General features: G+C 36.4%; 2 protein-coding genes across 4 annotated transcripts; one reads left to right on the top strand and one right to left on the bottom strand.

The window, feature by feature from the left end:
• Positions 1-392: 392 nt before the first annotated feature.
• Positions 393-19,891, top strand: nsd1b (nuclear receptor binding SET domain protein 1b). Of its 3 annotated transcripts, none has more exons than XM_043221425.1 (24): positions 393-505; positions 630-760; positions 2,290-2,903; positions 3,296-3,437; positions 3,597-3,769; positions 3,860-5,681; positions 5,775-5,887; positions 5,989-6,268; positions 6,493-6,593; positions 6,824-6,869; positions 7,334-7,512; positions 7,927-8,055; positions 9,603-9,726; positions 9,833-10,033; positions 10,796-10,975; positions 11,499-11,655; positions 12,940-13,145; positions 14,081-14,193; positions 14,277-14,546; positions 15,965-16,081; positions 16,166-16,307; positions 16,405-16,511; positions 16,771-16,972; positions 17,175-19,891. In XM_043221425.1, exons 3-24 carry the CDS (start codon positions 2,553-2,555, stop codon positions 17,684-17,686), a joined length of 5,667 nt encoding a protein of 1,888 aa, XP_043077360.1. In that variant the 5' UTR covers positions 393-505; positions 630-760; positions 2,290-2,552; the 3' UTR covers positions 17,687-19,891. The 3 variants fall into 3 exon arrangements, with proteins under 3 accessions (XP_043077360.1, XP_043077359.1, XP_043077361.1); XM_043221424.1 differs by having other exon boundaries at positions 431-505; positions 596-760; XM_043221426.1 differs by having other exon boundaries at positions 431-505; positions 596-760; positions 7,385-7,512.
• A 1,164-nt stretch (positions 19,892-21,055) lies between these two features.
• On the bottom strand, positions 21,056-25,470 carry rab24 (RAB24, member RAS oncogene family). The gene is made up of 9 exons (XM_043221427.1): positions 25,022-25,470; positions 24,263-24,406; positions 23,911-23,979; positions 23,754-23,832; positions 23,134-23,201; positions 22,955-23,054; positions 22,825-22,875; positions 22,664-22,723; positions 21,056-22,186 (listed from the first exon to the last, which is right to left on the bottom strand). The coding sequence occupies exons 2-9, from the start codon at positions 24,377-24,379 to the stop codon at positions 22,122-22,124; spliced, it is 609 nt and encodes a 202-aa protein (XP_043077362.1). The 5' UTR covers positions 24,380-24,406; positions 25,022-25,470; the 3' UTR covers positions 21,056-22,121.
• Positions 25,471-25,565: the final 95 nt, after the last annotated feature.

Here is a 25,565-nt window from a genome sequence, read left to right on the forward strand (position 1 = left end):
TCAAATCGAAATTTAACACTTTGTGGCCTGTGCCAGCACACGGCAGACTCCATCTTGAATGATCAAGAGCGCAGAACTTAAATAAAATCGCGTATTTTTATACTGTTCCGAGTGTTTCCGGGTTTGTGTTAAATGCATAGGTTTATTTCAGAATAGGATTGTACATGACTCAAGGAAAATACCACTTGAGGACAGAAATGTTAGCTCGGTGCAAGAGCTCAGTTTCAGGCAAGGGAGTGGTAAAATATTATTAATAGGACATCGAATTTTAGATTAAACGTACATTTGAGCGTTTTATGATGTCTATAATTGTATTTTGGGATAAAGTGAAGCACAGGAGTTGAGGAGAGCTCCTCTCACAGGGGGTTGGGTTGCCGTGCCGATTGGCTGCTGTTCATAGACACATACAGTCACGGGCTTGAAACAGAACCAGGGGCAGGTCGACAGCAAGGAAACCATAATCATTGAAAATGAAAAGTACAACGTCCGTATCCTAATCCAAGAGGTACGTTGTGACTCAGACATCGCGCACTGGAAAGCTTCCTTTCTCTGTGAGGGTTATAATGCATGTGTTTGATGTGTTTTTATTTTGAAGGGGTAGAGTGATGATAGTATGAATGTGTTCTCAGGTTCTCTGGCCTACTACTGCAGCTGCGGCTAGGATTTTCTTGATCCACTTTCACAATTTTGGAAAAAAGGTCATTTGACGCGCACAAACGAAGAGTTTTCAATCTCAGTGTCACTGGCCAACATGTAAATGGTAAGATTCCATCGGTGTTTCCTTAGGCATCACATTTTGCGTGTTTTAAAATAACGGAATATTCGAAAGAAGACCGATGTAACTCTGTAAACTCGTGGTGATGTTCGTTCGGGAGAGAGATTTTATTCATATAATATTATATAAATATTAATGAGGTTAGCACGCGTGACAATGAGCCCAGCGCTGCCAGTTTTGCATGTATGCCATTACTGTATCTCGTCATGTTTTACTTCTCCATGTGCATTGTGCCAGTCAGAGTTCAATCTTCGCTCTGTCATATATGTGCGGCCGCTTTCATTGCTGCGTTCCTGTGTTATGGAGTATGTTCGAAACGGTATACTATACTGCCCCTACTAGGAATAGTAAGCAGTACGCTATTAATCCGCTTCGAACGTAGTCGCGCTAGAAACTTTGTGAACGCTTAAGAAATGTCTTTATTTAAACACAAAATGTGCTTACATTCATTTACATTTATGGATAAACAAATATCCATATATAAGCACAATCCAATTGAATAAATTACTAACAAGTATTTGTATTTGCTCATCTCGTATAGTCCACATATGTATTCAGCAAAATGATTTTGTAGTTGATTTTTTTTTAGAGAAAGGATATGGATCAGATCATAATAATTCAGTAATTAATGATTCAGTAAAAATGGGGGAAATCGGAACAGGTGTGGGATCTCTGTCAAAAGAACGGCAAAACGTATTTCTGTAGAGTGCAGTTCCAAAAATCTATACAAAATACAAATAGACACTCTTAACTTTACAAAGAATTGCTTGACCGCAAAAATAATTTTCAAGGAGGTCACAAAGAATCTAAAGGTAACATCTAAGTATATATTTAGGACAAATGCTAAGGTTTGTGTGTCCACCATCAGGATGCAATTGCTACATGACAAAGATTATGTTGATGAGCTGAAACACTAAAGGAAATATATTTTGTGTAAAAATTCCAAAATAGTGCTTTTTTGCTTTTAATGAATTATTATATTTGGTAAAAAAAAAAAAACTGCTTCAATAATGGGAAACTCATCCTAACTATAGCGCAGTGGTGTCAGTTGGTGGTGTCAATGGTTTGTGTTGCTTTGCCCCTCTTGCCATCATTGTTGAAACAAATTCTGCTTTATACCAAAAAATGTATTTCTTTAAGATGAATTAGAAAGTGATCCTGAGGCAAGATCACCACTCTAAACACTACTTTTGTAGCTTGTCTACTATTAAAAGGTTCAGGCGGAACAGGTAATGTTTTGGATTAGCCGTGTTCTTAGAAAAGAGAAAGAGAAAGAGAAAGTCGTGATCTTAACCCAACATTTCCAAAATATGTCATTATATAAACGTAAAATTATTAGATATTTTATATGCAGTTAATGGACAAACGTGTAAAAAATAATGCTGGTCACCTGTTGGCAGTGAATGTTTATATGCATATACAAATTTGTTTTCAGACAATGAAGCAGTGCTTTTATGATTTGCCCACATGTGCATACTCTCAGTAATGCAACACATTGCCCTACCTGCCCACAGGTGCCTGATCCACTATAAAGTACATGGAAAACATCATCAATCAGCAGACAGACAACTGGCTTTAACCCTCAACCTTCCTGTCTCATTTGTCTATGGGTTAAAGTCAAAGTCTAGCGTTTACTCGCTTATCATCCCGAGAGAAGCCTTAGAGATCTGACCTTTGGGAATCAGGATCTGTCTCTGCCTTATGGGACAGTGTGCACACAAGGAACTCGGATGGGGGCACTGTAGCCAGACTGAGTTGTTGACATATCCGTTTTAAAATGGATGCAGCTTTGACCGACAGCTGCACATCCCCTCCCAGCCCTGATTTTAGTCTGGACTCTTCCAGTCCATTTGCAAATGGACTGCACTTCGAGTCAATACTTTTTGAAGACGAGGACGAGGATGAAGTTATGGATTCAGAGATGGAGCCTCAACTGGAAGGAGCATCATGTGGTTCAACAAAACACCATAAAGCAAATGCAAAGTTGAAGACAAAATCGAATGTCAAGTCTGGAAAGAAAATTTCCAATGTTTGCACATCTTTGGAACAAGAAGCTGTATTTAAAGACAAGTCTACAAGTGATTGTGGGCTTTCGTCACTTGTGAGCAGGTCTGCTGGGATTATAATGGCAAGTTCTGGTTCTGTCCCACCATCCTCAACATCAAACTACTACCAATATTTTAGATATCCCCTCATACTACAATCGACTGTGGCACTGAATCTTAAAAATGAAAACATGTAAAATCTTATAGACGGATACAATTAAAAATGTATTCGCTTAATGAACAGTACATTGTTACAATTTCAAAACTTTTCTTATGCTTTGGGAGAGTATATCTTGCATCAGATGCTATTAAGCAATAATTGTGTGGTTTTATTTTTGTATTTTCAGTCTGACCATACATATATATTCTTGCATAGACAGGTCTTTGACCAGAGAGAGAAATAAGTTTTTTAGGTGATACTGAAAATAATCAGCTGTAAATTAAACCCATTTATATATATGATGTCTACCAGCAGACAAAAAAAATTAAAACAAAGGCTCTACCACCAGTGAAATATTTGGAGGGCGAAGTAATATGGGCTAAATTCAACCGTAGACCATGGTGGCCATGTCAGGTGACTGTTCACCCAGTTGAGGGAGTTTACCACAGAAGTAAAGGTAAGTACACAAACACAGAAGACATGAAACCACAGAACACCTATCTGAACATTTTAAAACATATCGAAAACAACTTTTTCAATAGCTTTCCCCCCACACAATAAACTCAGAAATATCTAATTGTACTTCCTTACATTTCTTTGTGCGATTATGTTTCAGAGCCACCAGACAGAACCAACCGTCAGTATTTCCTCAAGACATTTGGGGAACCTGAAGAACAGGCATGGGTCCCTGAGCGATCTACTCATATATTTGTGGGTGGATATCAGTTTAACAATCTCCCCTTTGTGAGAGGAAGTGGACGCCAACAAGATGAAAACACCAGACACTCTGTAATTTCTGAAACATCCTTTGAGTTAAATGGATATTGTGACACCTTTTTAAAACCCTTGTGAAATTGTTACTCTTGGGTTACTTTGCAGATACCCAAGCGTTTTCTGAACTCTTGGAGAGCTAGTGTGGTTGAAGCAGAAGCACTTCTCCTGGAGAAGCCAAGGGTTACCACTCCCTGCTCAGACCTCAACAAAACAATTTCTGAAGGAACTACAAATAACTCAGAAAACACATTTTCTGTGCCAGTGGAATTACCCAACTTAAGTCCTCTGACCAATGGAACAGTTACACAAAAAGACCATTTGAACACCTTACCACATAATCAGGGGTCTAAAAACAAAAAGAAACAAAGAAAGTCGTCAACGTATTTAAAGAAATCTGAGGATTTTCTTTGTGAGAAGGATAAGATTACGGAAGCTTTGGACAGTCCCTATTCTGACATTGATTCTGTACCGCAGATCCGAAGATGTCCCAAAAGCACTGAGGAAATTTCAAAGCACTGCACTGTTAATAATCAGTCAAACTCAACCTCAAGTCAACTACCCATTGTAAATGACAAAGAAGTAAAGAAGAACATAGAGAACCATGGTGGCCTTTGGTTCAGCAAAACCGGGAAAGGTCAGGTCAACGGAGGACTTAGTCGTGCTGGCATTAAATCTGTGAACTGTTCTTTTGGGAAGGTATCTTGTAAAATTAAGATGCCAGATTGCACAAGCATGAAACCCAAAGATAATCACATCACTGGAATTGAACATCTATCTACAGAAGCCAGGAAAGCTCTTGATAGGAGAGTGAAGTGCCTTCCAGCTAGTAGTCGCCTGATGACAAGAGCACTGAAGGCGATGGAGGAGGCAGAGTGGATGAAGAAACAACTGGTAAACCAAGAGTCAGTATCAAATGTCGAAACAGAGAATTGTGTATCTTTTTCTGATGTTACAATGCCTGAAACAACAGATGTAGACAACAATGTTCCTTCACAGAATACACCAGCTATAGCAGGATGTGATCTGAAAGAAGATTCAAAAAGTAACAAACGCACAGAGTTATCATCGGATCTTCTGAGTTGTAAAGATGATGCAAATTTAGTCAAATCTGAAGATGAAGCTTCTTTGATATCTCAAGCACCTGTTGCCTTTCATTCATCCAAATGCAAACAAGAGAGTCATGCTTCCGATTCATCTTCTAGTTCTACTCCATCTTTGTGCTTAAAGATAGAAGATGTGGAAAACATGAAAGAAATAACCTTCAAATCACTAACAAATGATCAGAGTGGCCAGCCTTTGTCATTTCATCCTGATGCAAATTATAAGTTTAGCACATTTCTAATGATGCTCAAGGATATGCACGATAGCCGGGAACAAGATGGAACCACATTGGTAATAGAACCGTTACCCATAAACAAACTTATTAAAGAGGAGCCATCACTGATTCTGGATGTTAAGGATGAGATGAACACAGTGGATACAAAACTGGGTAAAATTGCATTAAAACAGAAGGTGAAGACGAAAAATGTGACTTTGGACGTTCAGCCAACCTCTACTGTGTCAAAAAATGCTCAAAGACCTAGCAAAAAAATTTGTTCAAAAAAGAAAACCACTGAGATCACAGCAAACATCCACTCAAAAGTTAAAGTAGTATCTGAGCACCAACCATCCTCAGGAGAACCAGACACCAAGTTCTCAGCTAATGTGCCTAAAAAGCGTTGGCAAAAGTTTGACCAAGCTAGTGACAAAGCGTTACATGTAGTTGAAGGAACTTTTATTCAAGAAACAGAACAATCCCCCTCAAAACATTGTGAAGTTTTGGTGGGTGATAAAAATAAGTTTTGTTCTTTTCTGCCTGGGAAGGAAACTACCATTAATGCATCTGAAAATATTCAAGGCAACTGTCGAAAAAATGACATTCCAACAGGTAAGGTTTCAATGTAATCCATATTAACATCATATAAGGATAATATGTAGCTGTATTTTAAAGTGGGCTCAAAAATGTTTGTGCTTTTCACAGAATGCAAACGTATTCGAAAACCTAGCAAAAGACTCATAGAATGGACAGAGGAATACGATCAGTTGTTTTCCACTAAGAAGAAAGCAAAAAAGAAACCTGAGTCCTTTACTAAGGTAGCTCAGTTTATGCTAGCTTATCAAGTTGGATGTGGAAGATTTCTAGTATTCTGTAATTTACTTTAACATTCTGGCAACGTTTTTAAACTTATGAATAGGTTGAAAGCAATAACTGCAGTGGCCCAGTGGAGAAAACAACTGGCGAAAGTATACAGAAACCTCAGGTAACAGAACAAGGTGTGTCAAGACCCCTGCCAGAATCACAGACTCCTCCTCCGGAAGATCTGTCTCGGAGCATTTCTTCGATAAATCCCACGCCATGTCAAGAGAGGCAGGTGCTGTCTGTAGACACTCTTACTCCACCTCCAGAAACAATCCCATCACCACGTGCTGAAATTTGTCATAAAGAGGAGTTACAAAAAAGTGCTGCAGCCTCTGGTGAGTAGCTCTTTCTGAAAGTCACAAATGTTCGGAAAGTTAAAGATTTCTAAACATTTTTGCGACATTGTTTTTGCATTCGCCAAATGTACAACTTTTGCAAGCCAAAATCATCTTATAGCTTTTTTTTAATTTTGTTTTTATGGCTAAACATATTCAGTTTTTTTTTTTTTTCAGAACACAAATAACAGTCAAAAGAAACAATTTTTCCATTATTTATGTAGGTAATGGTGTGTGTTTAAGCACAAAGAGACAACGGAAGCCCACCAAAAAGATTCTAGAAAGCTCCATAGAAGCTGAACTAATTCCTTTGCCAAAAAGAAAGGTACTTCTTTTAAACTAACTGAAGCTTTTATTATTGACACCTGTATTATTGATTCATACTACATCCATAATCCTACTCAATACGTAATATTAACAACTACCTTATTATTAATAAGCAGAAAATTAATAGCTAATAGTAAAATAGTGTTCCCTATTCTGAAATGTTACCCTAAAGTGATACATCTTGGTCTAATGAATGGAAAATTGGACCAATAGCGTTATCATTCACAGGTGAAGTCACAGAAGATTTTCTCATCTGGACAATCTGCAAATTCAGGTATGACTATTAAAAGCTTTCAAAATGGTTTATTTTATTAAAATCATAAAGTTAACATTTTTATTTTGGGGCATAGCTGACAACCAGAGACAATTCCAGGACCCTGTTTTTTAAATGTTGTTCATTTAGAGCTTTGCCACCAATTTAGGTGTTAAATCACACTGATAAACCTAATAGCAGGTTAATACAAAGATCAGTTTAGTAGTACGAGTTAGAAGAGACTTTCATAATGCCTGTGATCAGTGAGTTATATTCAGTTATTCTTCTATTGTTGTTGTAAATGTGAAGAAGCCTGAACCTAAAATAATCTTTTGGAAACAAGATCTAAAACAGGATTTTTAGAGGTACTAGAAAAACAGAGAGGTTGCCGCTGAACAAATTTTTTAAGTAGTAATTTTGGTATTTCAGCAGTTTTATTTGGTGCCTTGATTGTCTTTGAAATTAATGTGTGTTGTAAAAAAAAGGTATGGGACAACAATCATCAAAAAGTAAGAACAAACTGTCTTTTGAGTCAGTTGACACACCACCTGCCCCAATCCTAAAAAGCACAGAGATGGAAACAGAAGTAGCCCTTGCAACACCTCATGCTGTTAACCCTGAATCAACGGAGGATGGTTTAGATCTCAAATGCTCAGGCCCAGAGGTCAGTAAAATGAATTAGTCTTATACTTCTGTTAATCCACGTTGGTCACTTTATTAGGTATACATAAAAAGCTACTTCATAATGCACATTTGCAATCAACCAATCATACAGCAGCAAGAGCACACATAGTCAACAGTTTAGAACAACAATCTTTGGCCAGAAATATTAAAAAGGTGTGCATTAAAAACTGGCCACTGTTATTACAATATCTTCTCACATAGTCTGTTTATATGCCGGTCATGTGCAGCATTATGTGTCTAATTTGAAAAAATGTGTTTGATTAAAAAAATAACAATAAAATGTATCTAATTTCTAAGATCATAGATTAAAATGCCGCTTTCAGTGCCACAAAAAAATAAATCTTGCCAAATGCTCTTTTATTTAACTAACCTGAATATGTGGCTTTTTATTCAGATGGTTGAATCCAGTTATGGATTGTGTTCTGAAAAAGAAGAAAATTCACTTTCCGGTGAAGGAGTCTCTGATAAAAGGCTCTCTGTGGAAAAAGGTGGCAGCACTTTACTCGAGGAGAATGTGTGTCAGGTAGGTGTGTTAAAACATGTTTACACAGAAAGGTAACTTTAATGATAACTATATTTGTGTCCATATCAAGAAACAATAACTTATGTCATCTGCCACTTTAAATGCTTAAAGGGTTACTCCAGCCCAAAACGAAAATTTTGTTATTAACCACTTATCCCTGTGTTGTTTTAAACTTGTCTTCAAGGCACAATTTAAGATAATTTGGATGAAAACTGAGAGGCTTGCAACTGTCCCATTGACTTCCATGTAATGAACACTGCCAAGGACCAGAAAAGTATGAAAGACAGAGTTGTCCATCTGCCATCAGTGGCTCAACTGTGATGGTATAAAACTACAGGAATGCTTTTTGTAAGTAAAGAAAACAGCAGTGTGGTGCGGCTGACACAGAACAGCATGCAGCAGTTTGCATCCAGCGGATACTCTCCAAAATGGCGCCACAGTGATGTTACGGTGCCGAATTGTTGAATAAAATTGTTATTTTTGTTTTCTTTCCGTATAGAATGTATTCTCGTCGCTTCATAACATTACGGTTGAACCACTGATGGCAGATAGACTATTTTGAGTTTTCTGGACCTTGACAATGTTCATTATTTGGAAGTCAATGGGAGCCTCCCAGGTTTTTTAATCCAAAATATCTTAAATATTAAAATAAGAGACTTTTTCAGCGACTTAACAAAATCGCTCCGAAACTTTTTTAAAAAGTCATTATTGTTACGCAATTCTAATTATTACTATTTATCATTTATCATTTAATTGTCTACCTTTTATTTTATTGACATAACACACAATCATAGTACAATTAGCACAGAATTGATGATGATTAAGTTCATAGTAATTGTAATAGCTACTGTCCCGGTTTTTATTTTGGCTAACAATTGTTGTGGACTAAATGATTGGAGAAGTCCAGCATCCATTAACAGAGACATTTCTATTAAGAATTATTTGATTAAAACAATAAAAATTAAACATGGATGCATGCATAGATTATTCACAGTAAGCTCTACAACATGCATTTAGAAAATAGGGTATGTATTTCAGCCAAACTTTAACCATACGCAACACTGACAGTGTTAGATATCATTTTAATTAGATAACTTTTAACAATAATTAATAGTTAAAGTGGGGTGTAACATGTCATGGTTGTAGGAAATCATCTCAACAAAGGAATTAACAAAATGATTCTTTTAATCTAGGACCTTAGCATCAACACACGTAATACATTAGGAACATTAAGGACCAACAAGGGAGAACAGGGTATTTAAGCACAAATACATAATTTGGAGAACAGAAACAGGTGAGCAAACACAGGTTGAAGAGTAATTAACTAATAATCACAACAACCAGGACAGGAACAGGAAGGACCAAATAAGGGCAAACAGAAAGACAGGGCACAACATCAAACACCACACACATGTAACATGGGGTGAGTGATCTTAGGATGTTTCATCAAATTGATTTATCTAATCATATAAAATGCTGCTTCATTAAATTTCATCTGATAGCCACTTTAAATTAGAACACACCTCAATGACTGTCTGTTTTTGAAGGCATGTGAGAAGCAGGGAGACCTCCTTCTCTGTGAAGGGCAATGCTGTGGGACGTTCCATCCACAATGCACTGGCCTGAATGAGCCTCCTGCAGGGAAATTTTTATGTCAGGAGTGCACGTCTGGTAAGAGCTGGCTTAATAATTCAGCCAAAAACAATTTTAAGAAGCCTTGACGGAATTGTACAGTTTGACTGCTCTTTGACTGCTGGTTTTGTTAATGTTTTACTAGGTATACACTCATGCTTTTCTTGTAAGAGCCTGGGTGAGGACGTCAGGCGCTGTATGCTTCCAGGATGTGGGAAGTTCTACCATGGGGAGTGTGCTGCCAGCCATGGACCCACAGTACCTCTGAACCGTGCTTTTCGTTGCTCTCTCCATGCCTGCCTGGCATGTTTCATCACAAACCCTACCAATCCATCTCTATCTAAAGGTTTGTTATGCTTAAAGCAGTTAGAGTATTTTCTACATCAGTTGATTGGTGAACAGTTGGTTGGTGGCAATTTTTTTATGTGTAATATTAAGTTGTTACGATATGACTGTGTACACTCATTTTAGAGCTAGAAAGAATTTTACCTAGTCATTATGGCAGCAGTCTTTGGATGTTGCTTTTGTTGGGGAAGTGTTCATTAGCAATTATACACTACAGGACACTCCAAACTGAACAGACTTCAGAAAACTAGGCATTATACACATGCAGACTTTGGAAATGGTTTCAAAGAAAAACTGGGCATCATGCACTAAATGGCTGAGGATCACACATTGCTGGACTTTTAAGTCATGCCAAACACAAGATGTAGAATAACTAGTATAGAAGAGTGCCTCATAGCCAGCATATGTATAACAGAAGAGAACAATGTTGTTTTTTTTTTTTTTAAATATGCAAAAAAGTGAACATAATCATAGTATAATGATTATAAATATGTGCAGAGTATATCATATGAAACATGAAATCTGCAGGCTGGCTATAATTTTGCTAGATAACTAACTAACCTCTGCCAGACTGCAAATCAAAACAAATTAATTGAATTGAAAATGAAAAATAATTATTAATTGTGAGATTCAATATATGTATAAATGCTTGAATACATGTTTTAAAAGCATAGAACCAATATAGTAGCATTTACAGCATGTAAATTACACGTTTTAAATTTGCACGCTTTTATTATGAAATCCTCTATATTTTGTGTTTCAGGCCAGCTAACTCGCTGTATCAGATGCCCTGTGGCATATCATGCCAACGATTACTGCATACCTGCTGGGAGTGTCACGCTCACTGACAGCAACATAGTGTGTCCCAATCACTTCACACCAAGAAAAGGCTGCCGCAACCACGAGCATGTCAACGTTAGCTGGTGCTTCGTCTGCTCTGAAGGTTAGTTTAGCTGCCTTGGACACCAGTTTCCATTACAGTTTGCACCTCTGATTTTATGTGCAATAAACCATTTCTTTCACATGGCTTTAGAAATCTTGGTAACACTTCACAATAAGGTTTATTAGTTAACATGAACTAAGAATGAACAATACTTCTTCAGCATTTGTTAATCTTAGTTAATGCTAATTTCAACATTTTTAATGCATTATTACAATAAAAAGTTGTGTTAGTTAACATTAGTTAATGCACTGTGAACTAACATGCATAAACAATATTAATTAACAAAGATGAATACTGTAATAAATGTATTGTTCATTGTTTGTTCATGTTAGTTAATACATTATCTAATGTTAACAAATGGCACCTTATTGTAGTGTTATCAAAATCTTTTAATGATTTTTTTTTTTTTTTTTTTCAATTCAGCTTAAAGAACCTCCCTTTCACGACCACTTTACGTGACCTTATCAAAAACCTTTCCATTTCCAAAACACTTCCTCTTTGTATCTGCATCACTTCTCTATAGGAGGTAGTTTGCTGTGTTGTGAGTCATGTCCTGCAGCATTTCACCGAGAGTGTCTGAACATCGACATGCCAGAAGGCAGCTGGTACTGCAATGACTGTCGTGCTGGAAAGAAACCGCACTACAAGGAGGTAGTGTGGGTGAAAGTGGGCCGCTACAGGTCAGCAACCACAAAACCCACTCTTAACCTTTTAACAATTTGTCGTCTTGGAATTGATATAAGGTTCTATCTGCGTTCTGAGTGGTTTTGAGATAATGAGATTCAATTCTGTATAGCAAAAGTGATATAGAGAACAAGTCTCTTTCTTACATGAACAGAGAGATGTTTTTTTTTAACATTTAATATGAGTTCTCCTAGGCTGCGTATGGTCCCCCAGTGTCTAGAAATGGTACGATAATAAGTCCTGCTTCGCCTTTGAGAAAATGAAAGCTCAGACGGCCCAATCTGGAATCTTGCCTTTATGTCTTCATACATATATGTTACCTCCCCTTTCTCTGCTTTGCCCGCCCAGAGAATTTAACAGACAAAACCAGATCGGCCAAACTGTACACTCGCAAGGATGGATCTGACAGGATTGTTACTATGAGGTGAATCAGATCTCATATGTATAGTAAGGAACTAGTCATGACGAAGATACATTTCAGTTTCATAAGGCAACAGATATAAATCATCAGTTTGTTGTTTTACACACATGCACACAGGACACTATTAATAGTAAATGTAAAATGCAAATATTGGTATGAAATAATAGTAGTTAATGTAGTAATACATGCACTAGACTTGTAGTACTAAAATATGTTACAAATAATAATTTTAATAATAATAACTTTTTTTTATTTTGTTAGAAAATATATTAAGATCTCAGAATGGTGCAATAATACAGAAAATAAAAGCAAGCTGTAATTATAAAATAGTGCTATCTTTCAACACAAATTTTCATCAAGTTAAACACTGACACTAATGAAACATAACATTGATTTATGCGATAAAACCTGGTTATTTTCAGCAATCGCTTTAATAAATGTTGCTACTTGATAGAAGTTTTATAATGTTGGAAATCATTACGATACACAGGGTACAAAATAAGCAGGAGCCACTGTCTGAAAAAACGACAGTTCTGGAAGTGCTGGTCTGAGCGTGCAGGTCTGAGAATGCAGCTGGGTGTCTGGGCCTGCAGCTTCACCCTACTTGAGCAGTTTGTGACATAACAAAGAAGACTGATCCTGATTGGTCCTCTTACGTGCATTCGAAGTTCTGATTGGCAGATAGAACCTTTATAGAACATTATATAATAAGTCTCAGAATAAGAATAGGTAAATAACTAAATTATGACAAAAATGGAAACTGATGCAACCTTATAATTCCAAGACAATGATATGCTATCATCAATTCCTGCCTTTTGAAGTCATTGTACAGAACAGTTTCTGCTCTACTGTTTGATAGATGGTGGCCGGCAGAGGTTAGCAATCCCAAAGACATTCCTGAGAATATCCTACGCATTAGACACGATGTCGGAGAGTTCCCGGTTCTTTTCTTCGGCTCTAATGACTACCTGTGGACCTACCAAGCCCGTGTTTTTCCTTACATGGAGGGTGATGCCAACAGTAAAGAGAAAATGGGAAAAGGAGTTGACTCTACGTATAAGAAAGGTATCTTTTGTAACTAATTTAATTTTGCTTTTGCTATGAGTAAGAGATATAAAATGTTTTATATAAAATGATGACAATTCATGTTATCTTGTTTGATTCATTGTGAGATTTGCTAAGGGTTTAAGTGTTAAAAAGTAACTTTAAAGGGTTACTCCACCCCAAAATGAAACCTTTGCCATTAATCACTTACCTTCCCCATGTCGTTCTAGACCCGTAAAAGCTTCATTCGTCCTTGGAACACATTTTAAGATATTTTGGATGAAAATTGGGAGGCTTGTGACTGTCCCATTGACCGCCATACAATTTTTGCTGTCAAGGTCCTGAAAAAAAGGAACAACATCATCAGAAAACTTTATCTGCCATCAAGGGTTCAACCATAATGTTATGAAGTGATGAGAATACTTTGTACTGAAAGAAAACAAAAATAATTAAGTTTTTCAACAAATTGTGCACTGTTGCAACAATGTAGCACCATTTTGGAGAGTATTGCTGAATGCAAATAGCGTACGCTGTTCTGTGTCAGCCGTGACACATGGATGCCCTATTTTTATTCAAATCAAAGCATAATTACATGTAGAAGACTTATCCTTGTGCTGCAGCTGACACAGAAGAGCGTACGCTATTTGTTGAACCACTGATGGAAGATGGACTATTCTGACGATATGTTTCAAACTTTTCTGACCTTGACAGTGGCAATTAAGAGAAAGATAATCGAGGGATCGGACTTGGGTCAACCACCCAAGAAACTGTATATAATCCATGCAGTATATATAATAATATCAACTGCATAGAAATGCCTTCAAAAGCATTCAGAACACCCTAGCATCTTGAAGGAAACTCTTGTAAAAACTTTATTGTATTAACATGGTCCTTGGTGTTGCTCAAATCAGTGCTCCAAAATAATTACTGAAATCCAAATATTCAATCTGGTTCAGCATTGGAAGAAGCTGCAGTGAGATTCAAAGAACTGCAAGCCGAGAAAGAACTACGGCAGCTGCAGGAGGACAGACGAAATGACAAGAAACCTCCACCATACAAACACATTAAGGTACGCGCTCCTAGGAGACACCGTATGAGATTTGAGAGCCTTATATGATCGCATTACAAGTCCTAACTTAGTCGATCTTTTAGGTAAACAAACCTATTGGCAAAGTGCTGATCATTTCGGCAGACCTTTCGGAAATTCCTCGTTGCAACTGCAAAGCGACGGATGAGAACCCCTGCGGCATGGATTCAGAGTGCATCAACCGCATGCTGCTGTACGAGTGTCACCCACAGGTGTGTCCAGCAGGTGAGCGCTGCCAGAACCAGTGCTTCACTAAACGACAGTACTGCCACGTGGAGATCTTCAGGACGCTGTCTCGAGGCTGGGGGCTGCGCTGTGTGCACGACATCAAAAAGGTATTTATATGACATCATGTTTGAGCTGATTTAAAAATGCTCTTCCATTTACTGTCATTAAGCAATTTCACACCAGAGGAGCGGTTTTAGTTTCCGCAACTATCGGTGGAAGCACCGTTTTCTTCGCGCTGTAGGAACTTGGAACTATTTAAGTTATCAGAACTGGTTTGGGGGACTAAATTAGGAACTACCGGAGATCGTCAAGTCAAGTCAGACGCATGTCATATGAAACACTGGTACCTGGCATTTTTAAAAAGCTGTGTAAAATCACAGTTTAAAATTACTTGCATTAACTAACTTTGGAGCCACACCAAAGTAAAGGCATTTCTCCAGTTGCTGGCATTGTTAAATGTTGCGCCTAAATGACGTTGCTCTCGGTTTATGTTACTTCAGAGTTCTCACTGAAGGTGCAAATGCAACCAGGAAAATGGCTGTATTTCTCATGGTAATGCCATGGTTCTTAGTTCCTATAACTGAGTTCCTATAACTACCCAGAGTGAAAGCCTGTTTCTTGTGTGCCACTCAAACAAAAGCCGAAAACATACTTCCCTTGTCTGTTTTCAGCACAGTCTGCTGATGTATGATTTTTGTGTTCGTGCAGACTTGTGCATGTGATTGTGCTTTAAACAGTCAAAACAAAGGTCCACTAGCTGGTGCATACACACCAAATGTGTCCATCTATGCTCATTGTCAGTAGAGTACACTTTGGAGGGCTTGTGTGCTCAACTGTATTTACGTTTCCTTGCATTGTCCAAGTTGTATATGATTTTCTGTCTTAAGAAGAACTACTTATTTTTAGAAAAATAATCCATCTCTGTGTATCCATAAAATGCAAGTATACAGTATTGCCCCCAGACATTTTTTTTTTAACTAAACTAGTGCTGTCAAGCGATTAATCTCATTTATATTTACATATGTGTATGTACTGTGTATACTTATTATGCATATATAAATATATACGAATACATGCAAGTTTAAAAAAAATGTTTTATGTTTATGTATTAAATATTTATGATATAATTTATATGGACTGTGTACTTTGGAGTAACTTGAGAAAAATGTATATTCATTCTCTCTTAAGTTTTTTTTTTTTTTTTTTTTTTTTTTCACACCATAGGCCACATTGATATGTCAATTTCATTTTTGAGTTGAATATACTTTCATATTCAGTAGCTGAATATAATATTATAACAGTATCATAAATTGTGCTTCTCTTGCTGTTTATTACTAAAGTAAAACAAATAAAAACCTGACCATTTTTTTTATAGAACATGGAAAAATTCTAATAGGCTATTTCTTAAAATATATCCCTCTTAAAATATATCTACAGAGAGCCAGTGTGGATTTAGATAGAGTTAGCTTTATATTTCTCCAATCTGCTTACTAACAAATGATTTGTTTTTAACGCTCAACTCAAGGGAGGATTCGTTAACGAATACGTCGGAGAGGTGATTGATGAGGAAGAATGCCGTGCCCGGATTAAACATGCTCAGGAGAACAATATCGGCAATTTCTACATGCTAACGTTGGACAAGGTGAGATTTTAAAACTTCTTTCAACAATTTTCTGCGCTTTCTGTTATGAGACGCATAATATGTTGCTTTTATGGTTTCTGGAAGGATCGAATTATTGACGCCGGGCCCAAGGGAAATGAAGCCCGTTTCATGAACCACAGTTGTCAGCCAAATTGCGAGACCCAAAAATGGACCGTTAACGGAGACACACGTGTTGGGCTTTTTGCACTTACAGATATCCCTGCTGGTAAGTCAAATTTCATTTTTATTTTGAAAACATTGTAGTGCAGCCTTACATTTAAACATTTTGCACGAACATTGAAATGATGATATTTTCTTCCAAGGCACTGAGTTAACATTCAACTATAACCTTGAGTGTCTGGGGAATGGGAAGACGGTTTGCAAGTGTGGTGCATCTAATTGCAGTGGATTCCTGGGAGTGAGGCCAAAAGTAAGGAGATGATCCCTTGGTGTTAGCTTTTATATTGCATAAAATGCCATTGTTAATTGATTAACTAATCTTTATTATTAAGAATACGAGTAAAAATCACAGGGGAACTAATAATCAGTCTATTGCAAATAAATATAAAAATATCAGTCATTTCTATTTCATATATTCTAATGTAACAGTTTTTTACAGCAACAGTTTTGTTATCTAAAGCATATTTTCTATAAGTGATCGTAAACGGACATAAACTCTTGTCTATCAGAACAACCCCCCATCGGATGATAAAGGCCGTAAGATGAAGAAGAAGTCTCAGATGAAGCGTAAATCCCAGAAGGAAGTAATCAAGGAGCGTGAAGATGAGTGCTTTAGCTGTGGAGATGGAGGACAGGTCGTGTCCTGTAAGAGGCCGGGCTGTCCTAAGGTTTATCACGCCGACTGCCTCAGTCTCACCAAGAGACCTGCAGGTCAGTCTTCAAGTAGTCACAAACACTGATATAATAAATAAAAAATGGATTTCATACATGATTATGCATTGTGTTGTGAAATCATAGGACGGTTTTTCTAGAGGAACGGATGAAATTTTATGTAAAACAAGACTAAATGATGCTTAACATAAATTAACTGTAGGGGAAGGTTATGAGTAAAATAACTTGTTTTACTTTTCAGGCCGTTGGGAGTGTCCGTGGCATCAGTGTGACTTGTGTGGGCTGGAAGCCGCTTCCTTCTGTGAGATGTGCCCTAGCTCCTATTGTGCCGAACATCGAGATGGCATGCTTTTCATATCCAAACTGGATGGCCGCTTGTCATGCAGCGAGCATGACCCCTGCGGCCCTGAGCCCCTGGAGCCTGGTGAGATCCGGGAATGCCCCCCGGAACTCATGACAACATACCCTATAAAATTAATCAGAGCTGCCAAAACCAAATCCGCATCCCTAAACACTAAGGCTGCCTCGCAGGCCCCCTCTCCCCCCGATGTAGCCCCTCAGGTGTCCATCAGCCCCTCCAGGAGCCCTCCACCAATTGACATCTGTGCGTATTCACCAATTTCTCCCTATGAGGAAGAAAAAGCAGAAGAAGAAGAAGAAGAAAGTTTGATAGAATTAGAAGGGGATGGTGAGAAGAGCGTAACTCAAGATAATTCGGAACGACTGAGGATAAAGAAGAAAACAGAAGTATGAAGATTTTGTCTATGGATACAACTGACCCAAGGTTTACATTTCCCAACAGACCTCTTTTTAGCCATGCTTTCACTACTGATACACATCAGCTTTTCACTACAACATACTTGAAGATGGTACACAAAACGATTCGCATCCATGTCAGTAATCATTTTGATGAACGGGACACTGATTGATGAAGAAAAAATGGTTTCAAACACTGATTAAAAATAGAACTGACTTTATGCGACGTCACGTGGTATCAGATTGTAGCCAATGTTACATTTTTACTTGCTATATCTGGTATTATGAAAGCTGTGTAACATCCCAAAAACAGCTACAATGAAGAGAATGAAGATATAGTATTTAGGGAAGGGAATATATTTTTCCTTGGAAATTCCATTGCCTTCTTCAAGTCAAATAATAATGACTACAAACCCATTTACCAAAACTGATTTATGCTGTATATGTGCTCTGTGAGCAAATGGTGCAAAATTTAAGCTTAGGGGAAATTTTGCTGTTTAGTAAGTTGTTCATATATACTGCCTGGTCCAAAAAGTTACTGAATGCTGAAGAGTCTAGGATTGGGTAATAAAAATACTTCTGGTATGTTTTATGTTGGGCAACATTTTTTAAACCCTAACTAATGCACTGCACGGCTTTGCATTTCCTAAACGGCCAAGTCAAAAGTCATACACTTGTCCATATTCCAAGTTCATTGGGACCACCTTTAGAAAAATTGGCCTAGGCTTATGAACTGTTGCCAAACATACAACATGCCATAAACATTTTAAACATTGAAATAATAGTTGATACCTTAATAGGTATTTGCTCATTTAAATCCAGAAAGCAAAGAAACTTGCCCAGGCAGTTTATTAAAGTCCAAAGTACACATTGGTTTTTACGCAAAGGCATATTATGCATACACTGTACATGTGCAGACCAGTTTTTTTAATTTGTACATTACTAATTATTTGGGACACAAAGTGGCAGAATTGGGGTAAACCATGCTGGGTTTTGGGGACAAACCTGGTTCTCAGAATAAGCATAGGAGACTTTAGGGGCTTAAAGATACACACAAGCATAATTTTAAATAGTACAAGTTTTTATCAATTTCTAGAGAGAAATAGTACAGACATTTGAAAAAAGTAGTGCATGTGTTCATGTACGCTATTCATTGAAGTTCATTTTGTAAGGCTGTGCTAAGCATTTGCATTAAAACTGAAGTTTACTTTGGACTTGAATTACTTTGAGTGCAGTGAATTGTGATTAATAAATGTAATTAATAAGATTAAAATATCCTATCTAGCTGTTTGAAGCACTTTTGTATAATAATCCAAAACTTGCCTGCTAGTATGTTGAAACAGGATCGGAATATTTACACGTATGCTCATAATTTATTTTAGATCATTAAGGAAATTTACAGAATTGTCTTTGAATGAATTTTTGCCAAACTGGCACAAAATCCAGAAAAACTTGATGCAGTCTGCAAAGAAAGTGTTCTGATCGATCATATCCACTGAAGAGAACGATATTCCCAAAAGTCTTTGGTGTAAATTATGCTGTGAATTTAAAGGTCAGCTGTGTGTTTTTTTTTAAACACTTGTGGCATCCAGTTGTTACTAAACTTTCAAACAAACAGGAAGTCCTGTCCCAACTTACACCAATCATTGAGAAAGTGCAAATATGTGCTAGGTCTCTTAACTGAACTAGTCAGATGAGTGTGTTCTGTCTTGCTGTATATATATATTTTTTATACATTAAATCTATATGGAATAAGATAACAGGCTTTGCAGGCCTGAAAATTAAACACTCCCAGTCAAGTCTATGGCATTCAGTGAATTCATGTTAAATTTTTCATAAAGGCTGATACATGCAATTTGGACTTAAACCATATAGTGTAAAACACTAATTGCCAATGAAAGCCCTAATAGTCTTCTGTGAAGCTAATGTATAGGACAAATGATTGTGGCTTGTTGCATGACACTCCTAAAATTTCCCTGCTGGTTTTCCTTACCCCCATCAAACTGTTCTTCATAATAAACAGCATTTAATTTTTTTTTAAACTGTATTTATGTATATAATTGCACTTCATAGTTTTAACGCTGCTCTAAGAGTCATTCCACTTCAGTATATTTCAGGCAAAAGGGAAAAAAAAAATCTGTTGCCTTGTTAGAGACTTTAATTGTGCTGTAGTGCTTTGTACAGAATAAACAACAGTGCGCACTTGTTGCTTCTTTGCTGCCGTTTTTACCATTTCTGGAAATAGTGTGATCAAAACTGTATTTTTTAAAATAGATTTATTGCGTTCATGAAATGCGAGTAAAACTGTTCAAATGTAAATCTCACAAAAAAAAACTGTCAACAAATGTTTGGGTGATATTTCACCCCAAAAATAAAACGCATTCAATTTTGTACAAAGAAAATGAAGTCTATTTTTAGGATAATTGAAGTGTTTTGAATTGCAACATTAATTGCATGGCCGTTTCCACATGCAGTTGTCTTTGTCATTACTGTGACACAAACAATTATATTTATTACCAACGTAAACTGTAAGTATAAATAGTGGTAGCATTAATGTTACATACTATGACATTAAAGGCTTAAATAGTAGTAATAATAATAATAATAGTTGTTGTATCCAGAGAGGATCATTTTATTTCTGCATTACAGTAATGAGAACTTTATGCAGGATTTGGGACATCATGAAATGAATGCAAACATCTTGCAACTTGTTTCATTTTCTTTGTGCAAAAGAACCTAAAAGTTTCTAAAAATTTGATTCCATTTCAGATCATTTCATTCAATAATTTCTTTAATTTCTGTGCAATCTAGACTGAAGTTTTTTTTAATGTTGTCATTCTATTTTTATGTATGTATGTGTTTGTGTCTGAAGTCCCACACAGAGGGCACACAATTTTTTTTTTTACAAGATAATTTCTAAATATTCATAATCGATGAATTCCAGTCCTCTGATGTGGTACACTAAATGGTAATATTTTGGCGAGTACCTTACTCTCTCACAAAAAAAAAAGAATAAGCAAGAATAGGCAGCAAAGGATGAATATGATATGTAGAAAAAAATCCATTAATGTCTTAACATTTACAATATAAACAAGCATGCTGCACAAATGCTTGCCATTTTATCGTTCCAGTGTCTGTCGGCCTTAAATAACTTGTTCTGCTTTGCTTATACTATTTTGATACATTTAAACAAAATATGCAACAGCTGTTTAACATCACAGGCTTATTATTTTGAGTCACGTGATTTCACAGTAAAATTAAACAAATTAATATTGTTCTTCTTTCCTGTAGGACAACCAGTGAAAATGGCACAATATCAGGATCTCCCTGGAATGATGCATAACACACAGTTTCACGAGAACCATATTTGTAGCTACAGGCCTTGTTGAGCAGTATTTAATACAGGCACAATATGAACCGAGAGAGAACTAAGGCTGTATGTACAAAGTATGCACACAACATTTTCACAACTGACAAATTAGTGTCCCAATTTTACAAAATCTCACCCCGGTTGCATTGAAGTAAAATTAAATAATAATAAAAATAACGTTGTAAACATTAACATCACATTCATCAAATGCTGCACATTGACTTGCTTTAAAGATATGCAAATAATGAACAACATGATACAGGAAGCTGTGAGCTCCATTATCAAAACGACAAACTAACTGAAACACTTGTCTGTTGTTGTTGTTGCCGAGTTGATACTTCCAGATATCAGATTAATCACAATATTATAAATGCCTCAAGTAACCACAGTTATTAGCCTTTGACATCAAATTTCCAGCTTCATTACAATTTAAGAGGATATTAATTGGAAACTGCCTTTTACTTGTATTATGTAATTTTCCACTCCAACATCTAAATCTTTATCATTACAAGAAAAATGTTTGAACTCGTCTCAGATCTGTGAAAACTGAAACTTTAGTGTGGACATATGAAACTAAGTCGTCCGTACATGAGTGCGTGTGATAAATGAAGGGTGTAAACATTATGATCCTCGAAAGATCTATAAAAAACATAAAAAGGTGATAAATCACTCAAGGCATTGGTTGTGAGAATTGGCAACGATCACCTCCATGCAATGGCATCTGTCCCTAAAGCTTGCTTTGTGTCTTGTCTTTTTGGTAAAATGGATTGCCATGCACTGTTAACATTTGCTTCAGTCAACATTCTCAGGTCCAAACAAAAAAAAAAAAAAAAAAAAAACATGTTCCTGATAAAGAAAGAGTTCATTGACTGAATACTGGAAAAGGAATCCTTCATGTTCTACAGCACACCAGAAGAAAAAAAAAAACATAAAAGAAAAACATAAAAGAAAAAAGCAAAGAGCAAAAAAAAACTCCAGTTGATTCGTTGAGGAGTATAAAAGATGGAGCCTCCAGTCATCCCAAAATAGACCATATGATACAGCGGTTTTTCCTGTGATAGGTCAGTTGTGGCAGCAGTTGTCAAAATAAGAGTCCTTCTTTTGCCCAAGATCCACCCCCTTCTCCTCTGTGTGGATACAATGCCAAAATAAATAAATAAAAACAGGAACATCATTTTATATCGATTCCATTTCTAATATTATTTACATTCCTAGGATGCCTTGCACATTCACGTTACAATTGGACACACGTGCCCTTTCATTCAAAATAAGGTGGACAATAGGTTTAGAAATGGATGCATGCACTTCACCATTATTGATAAAAAGCAAAAAGAGCAGCTAACATTGCCCTATTAATACTGTAAAAAAATGTGTATACATCTGTTTTTGGAAGCAAAACGGTTATAAATTAACTATTAAGCACTAACAAGCTCACGTAGTTTAGGTCATGAAATTGGTTGTAGGCTGCTAATGCTAAAGGGTGCACCTTTGTTTCCTCACAAAAATGGTCCTTGCAAGAGTTTTGCAGACCGACGCAGCTGTAGAGTGTAAAGTATTTTTTTTTATTTTTTTTTTTTAGGTTTCACTTAGCAGCAAACTCTCACCTTGCATAAACTCCAAAGCACAGCTACTGAAATCTTCAGCCACTTTCTGAAACACCTCATCTGTATAAAAAAAAAGAAGAAGTGAAACTTCTCAGTATCTAATGGCATGTTGCACAAAAAAACAGTGCTCAATAGAGCAGATAAACTGAAGCATCACTTACCAACATTTTTTCCCGTTTTGCTGGAAGTCTCGAAATGTTGTGCACCTATTTCTGTAAACGATAAATGTTTTTTTATTTAATGAAATGCTTTGTAATAGCCGCATATTAAAGCAGCTAAATTCACGCTTACCATCTGCAAAGTCTTGAACGTCATGGTAGTCTACTTGCCGCACGCTTCGATCGGCCTCAATGAGGTCACTCTTGGTGCCACACAAATATATCTTGCAGTGCTGAAAATATAATAATTTGTCCATAAAAGTTGTGCCGAATGTGTGTTCATATCTTTGTGAGACGTGGAGTTTATTTTACCTCTTCACAGTTCTGTAACTCCTTCACCCAGAACCTGGCCCTTTCAAAACTGCTGCTGTCAGTCAAGTCTAAGTATAATTGTGAAAAATGAATTTGGCATGAATTTAGGATAAAGAATTTATATTTTCAAATGTATCCACTTGTGAAAAAGCTAATATTATTTTTTTTCCTATGTAAATTACTGTTCAAATGTTTGGTGTCCGTATAATTTTTATTTACTTTTATTAATGCTTTTATTGAATTGTAGTGTTAAAAAAAAAAAAAAGCATTTACAGTATATGAAAAAAATATTAAGTATGATATTATAAATTTAAGAAAACTTGTCATATTAAATAGAAAAAAATTTAAATAAAATCTCTCAAGTAGACATTTTACATTTGACAGTCCAAAAAACAAAAACCCCAGAGGACCCCTGATGAACTTATTTTAATCAAACGAATGAACTGCCTAGCAGGACTTGTATCTGCTGTAATTTGTACCCAAAGTGAGCAAGCATGAGCCATTTCCTTGCTCAGTGTCACCTGACTGCTAGTCTGAGCTGGTACATTCTGCACTCTGTCTTTCTTTCCAACAACAAAAAAAAAAGACACTTCCTGTCAAACTGCAAGAGTGGGATATACCATAGCAGACAATGGCAGCACGGGCCCCTCTATAATAGATTCTGCTCATAGCTTCATAGCGTTCAGAACCAGCAGTGTCCTAAGATCAGAAGAAACATGTGAAGTCACTAATGAGAGGCTGATCAGCGTATATAAAGTCCCAAGTAACTACACTTACCCATATTCCCAGAGTAATCACTTTGTCATTGACATTGAGGGCTTTTGCAACAAACGCAGCCCCTATAGTCTTATCAAGACAAAAATAATTAGTTAAAAAAATAAATATATATATATATACACAAACACACATGCACAAACATCAGGAACATCATATCAAGTCATCATCAAAAAGTCATTGACATCTGTGGAAGGTGGCTTTACCTGTGGAGCTGGTTTATAGAACGTGATGCATGATTAGAGGTAGTTGATATATTTACATTATACACAAAAATATCTTTAACGAGAACAAGCTAATTATCTAACCGAAAATGACTTCTAGAGGCCGCCATGCTAACACATAGAGTACTTACATTTTGATATGGTCCTACAAGAAACCGGCGATGAACATATCTTTCCACCAGACTGGTTTTACCCACACTCTCCTTGCCAAGCATGACAACCTTAGCATCCACTCGCATGGCAGTCATGATTATATGGGTTTGTAGAAAAAGACACTATAAATACAAGAACATAAGTGTTTATATGAGGAATATTACGAATAGACAGATACAGACTGTGTCATTCTGGAAAACAGAAGTGAGATTAATTGCATTTAATGTGCACTTTTATTGCAAAATAAATTTTAAAAAGCTGTACTGGTAGGTAATATATTAATTAAATAAAACGCCACTTTGATGTACTTAAAGGGAAATACACCGTCATGACTAAATGTAGTATGCCATTTAATACCTAATGCCTTACATAACGAATACATTTTAAATGGACATAAACTGGAAAATCATCATTGCAAAAAAATATATAATTACAAATACTTACATATATGACATTCAAATTTTAAATAAAAAAGACATCAAATGCAAATTACATGTAGGTAAGTGTTCGAAAGTACTACGTTCAGTTAAAACGCAAGTATATTCTTTTGAAGTACATATAAAAACATTTTTTTAAAGTACATCGAAGTGTTGTATTGATAAGATTTCTGCCACTACTGGTTATAACATTACAAAGCTAGCTTTGGCTAATAACGCAGTCTCAGTATATAAAATAAAATATTATCCGTATGAAACACATTAGAGGTTCACTGGCGTTCTCACATTTTTTCCACTTACCTAGGCTTTTGGTGAATTTGTTGACGTTACTTTTCAGAGTTCCAGAGTGAATCTACTGACAGATAAATACTGTAACTGGGTGGCTAATGGTTTAGTTAGCAATCAACACTGATGTTTCACAAAGCTCATAATAAAATCGAAGACTATTTGACGTGTAAACACATAAGCAGCGAATCACAAGTCACATCGAACTGAGGAAACATTCAAACAAATTAAATGTTAAGTGATATGTCTTTCAATTTGATACGACTGAAGAGAGCCGCTTAGCTTTCAACGTCGATAAATACAGCGGAGCTAGAGAACTTCCAAGCCATGTTTCCCAGTTTACATGGGGAAAAAACTACAGTAAATTGGCTGACTAATGTTATGTATTCGGTCTATGAGGAACTGTAGTGTGTTTGGCTAGCTGGAATAAACTAGTGTGTGTGTGTTTTTTTTTTTTTTTTTGTTTATATAGAAGAGGATGTGACTTCACTATGGCCAGTGGTTGTGTCTCAAACAGCGATTTATGAATCGTTTACGAATCATTTATGTTGAATCGAAG

The sequence above is a fragment of the Puntigrus tetrazona genome, chromosome 21 (assembly GCF_018831695.1).
Source record: "Puntigrus tetrazona isolate hp1 chromosome 21, ASM1883169v1, whole genome shotgun sequence".
In the NCBI taxonomy this organism is placed as follows: Eukaryota; Metazoa; Chordata; class Actinopteri; order Cypriniformes; family Cyprinidae; genus Puntigrus; species Puntigrus tetrazona.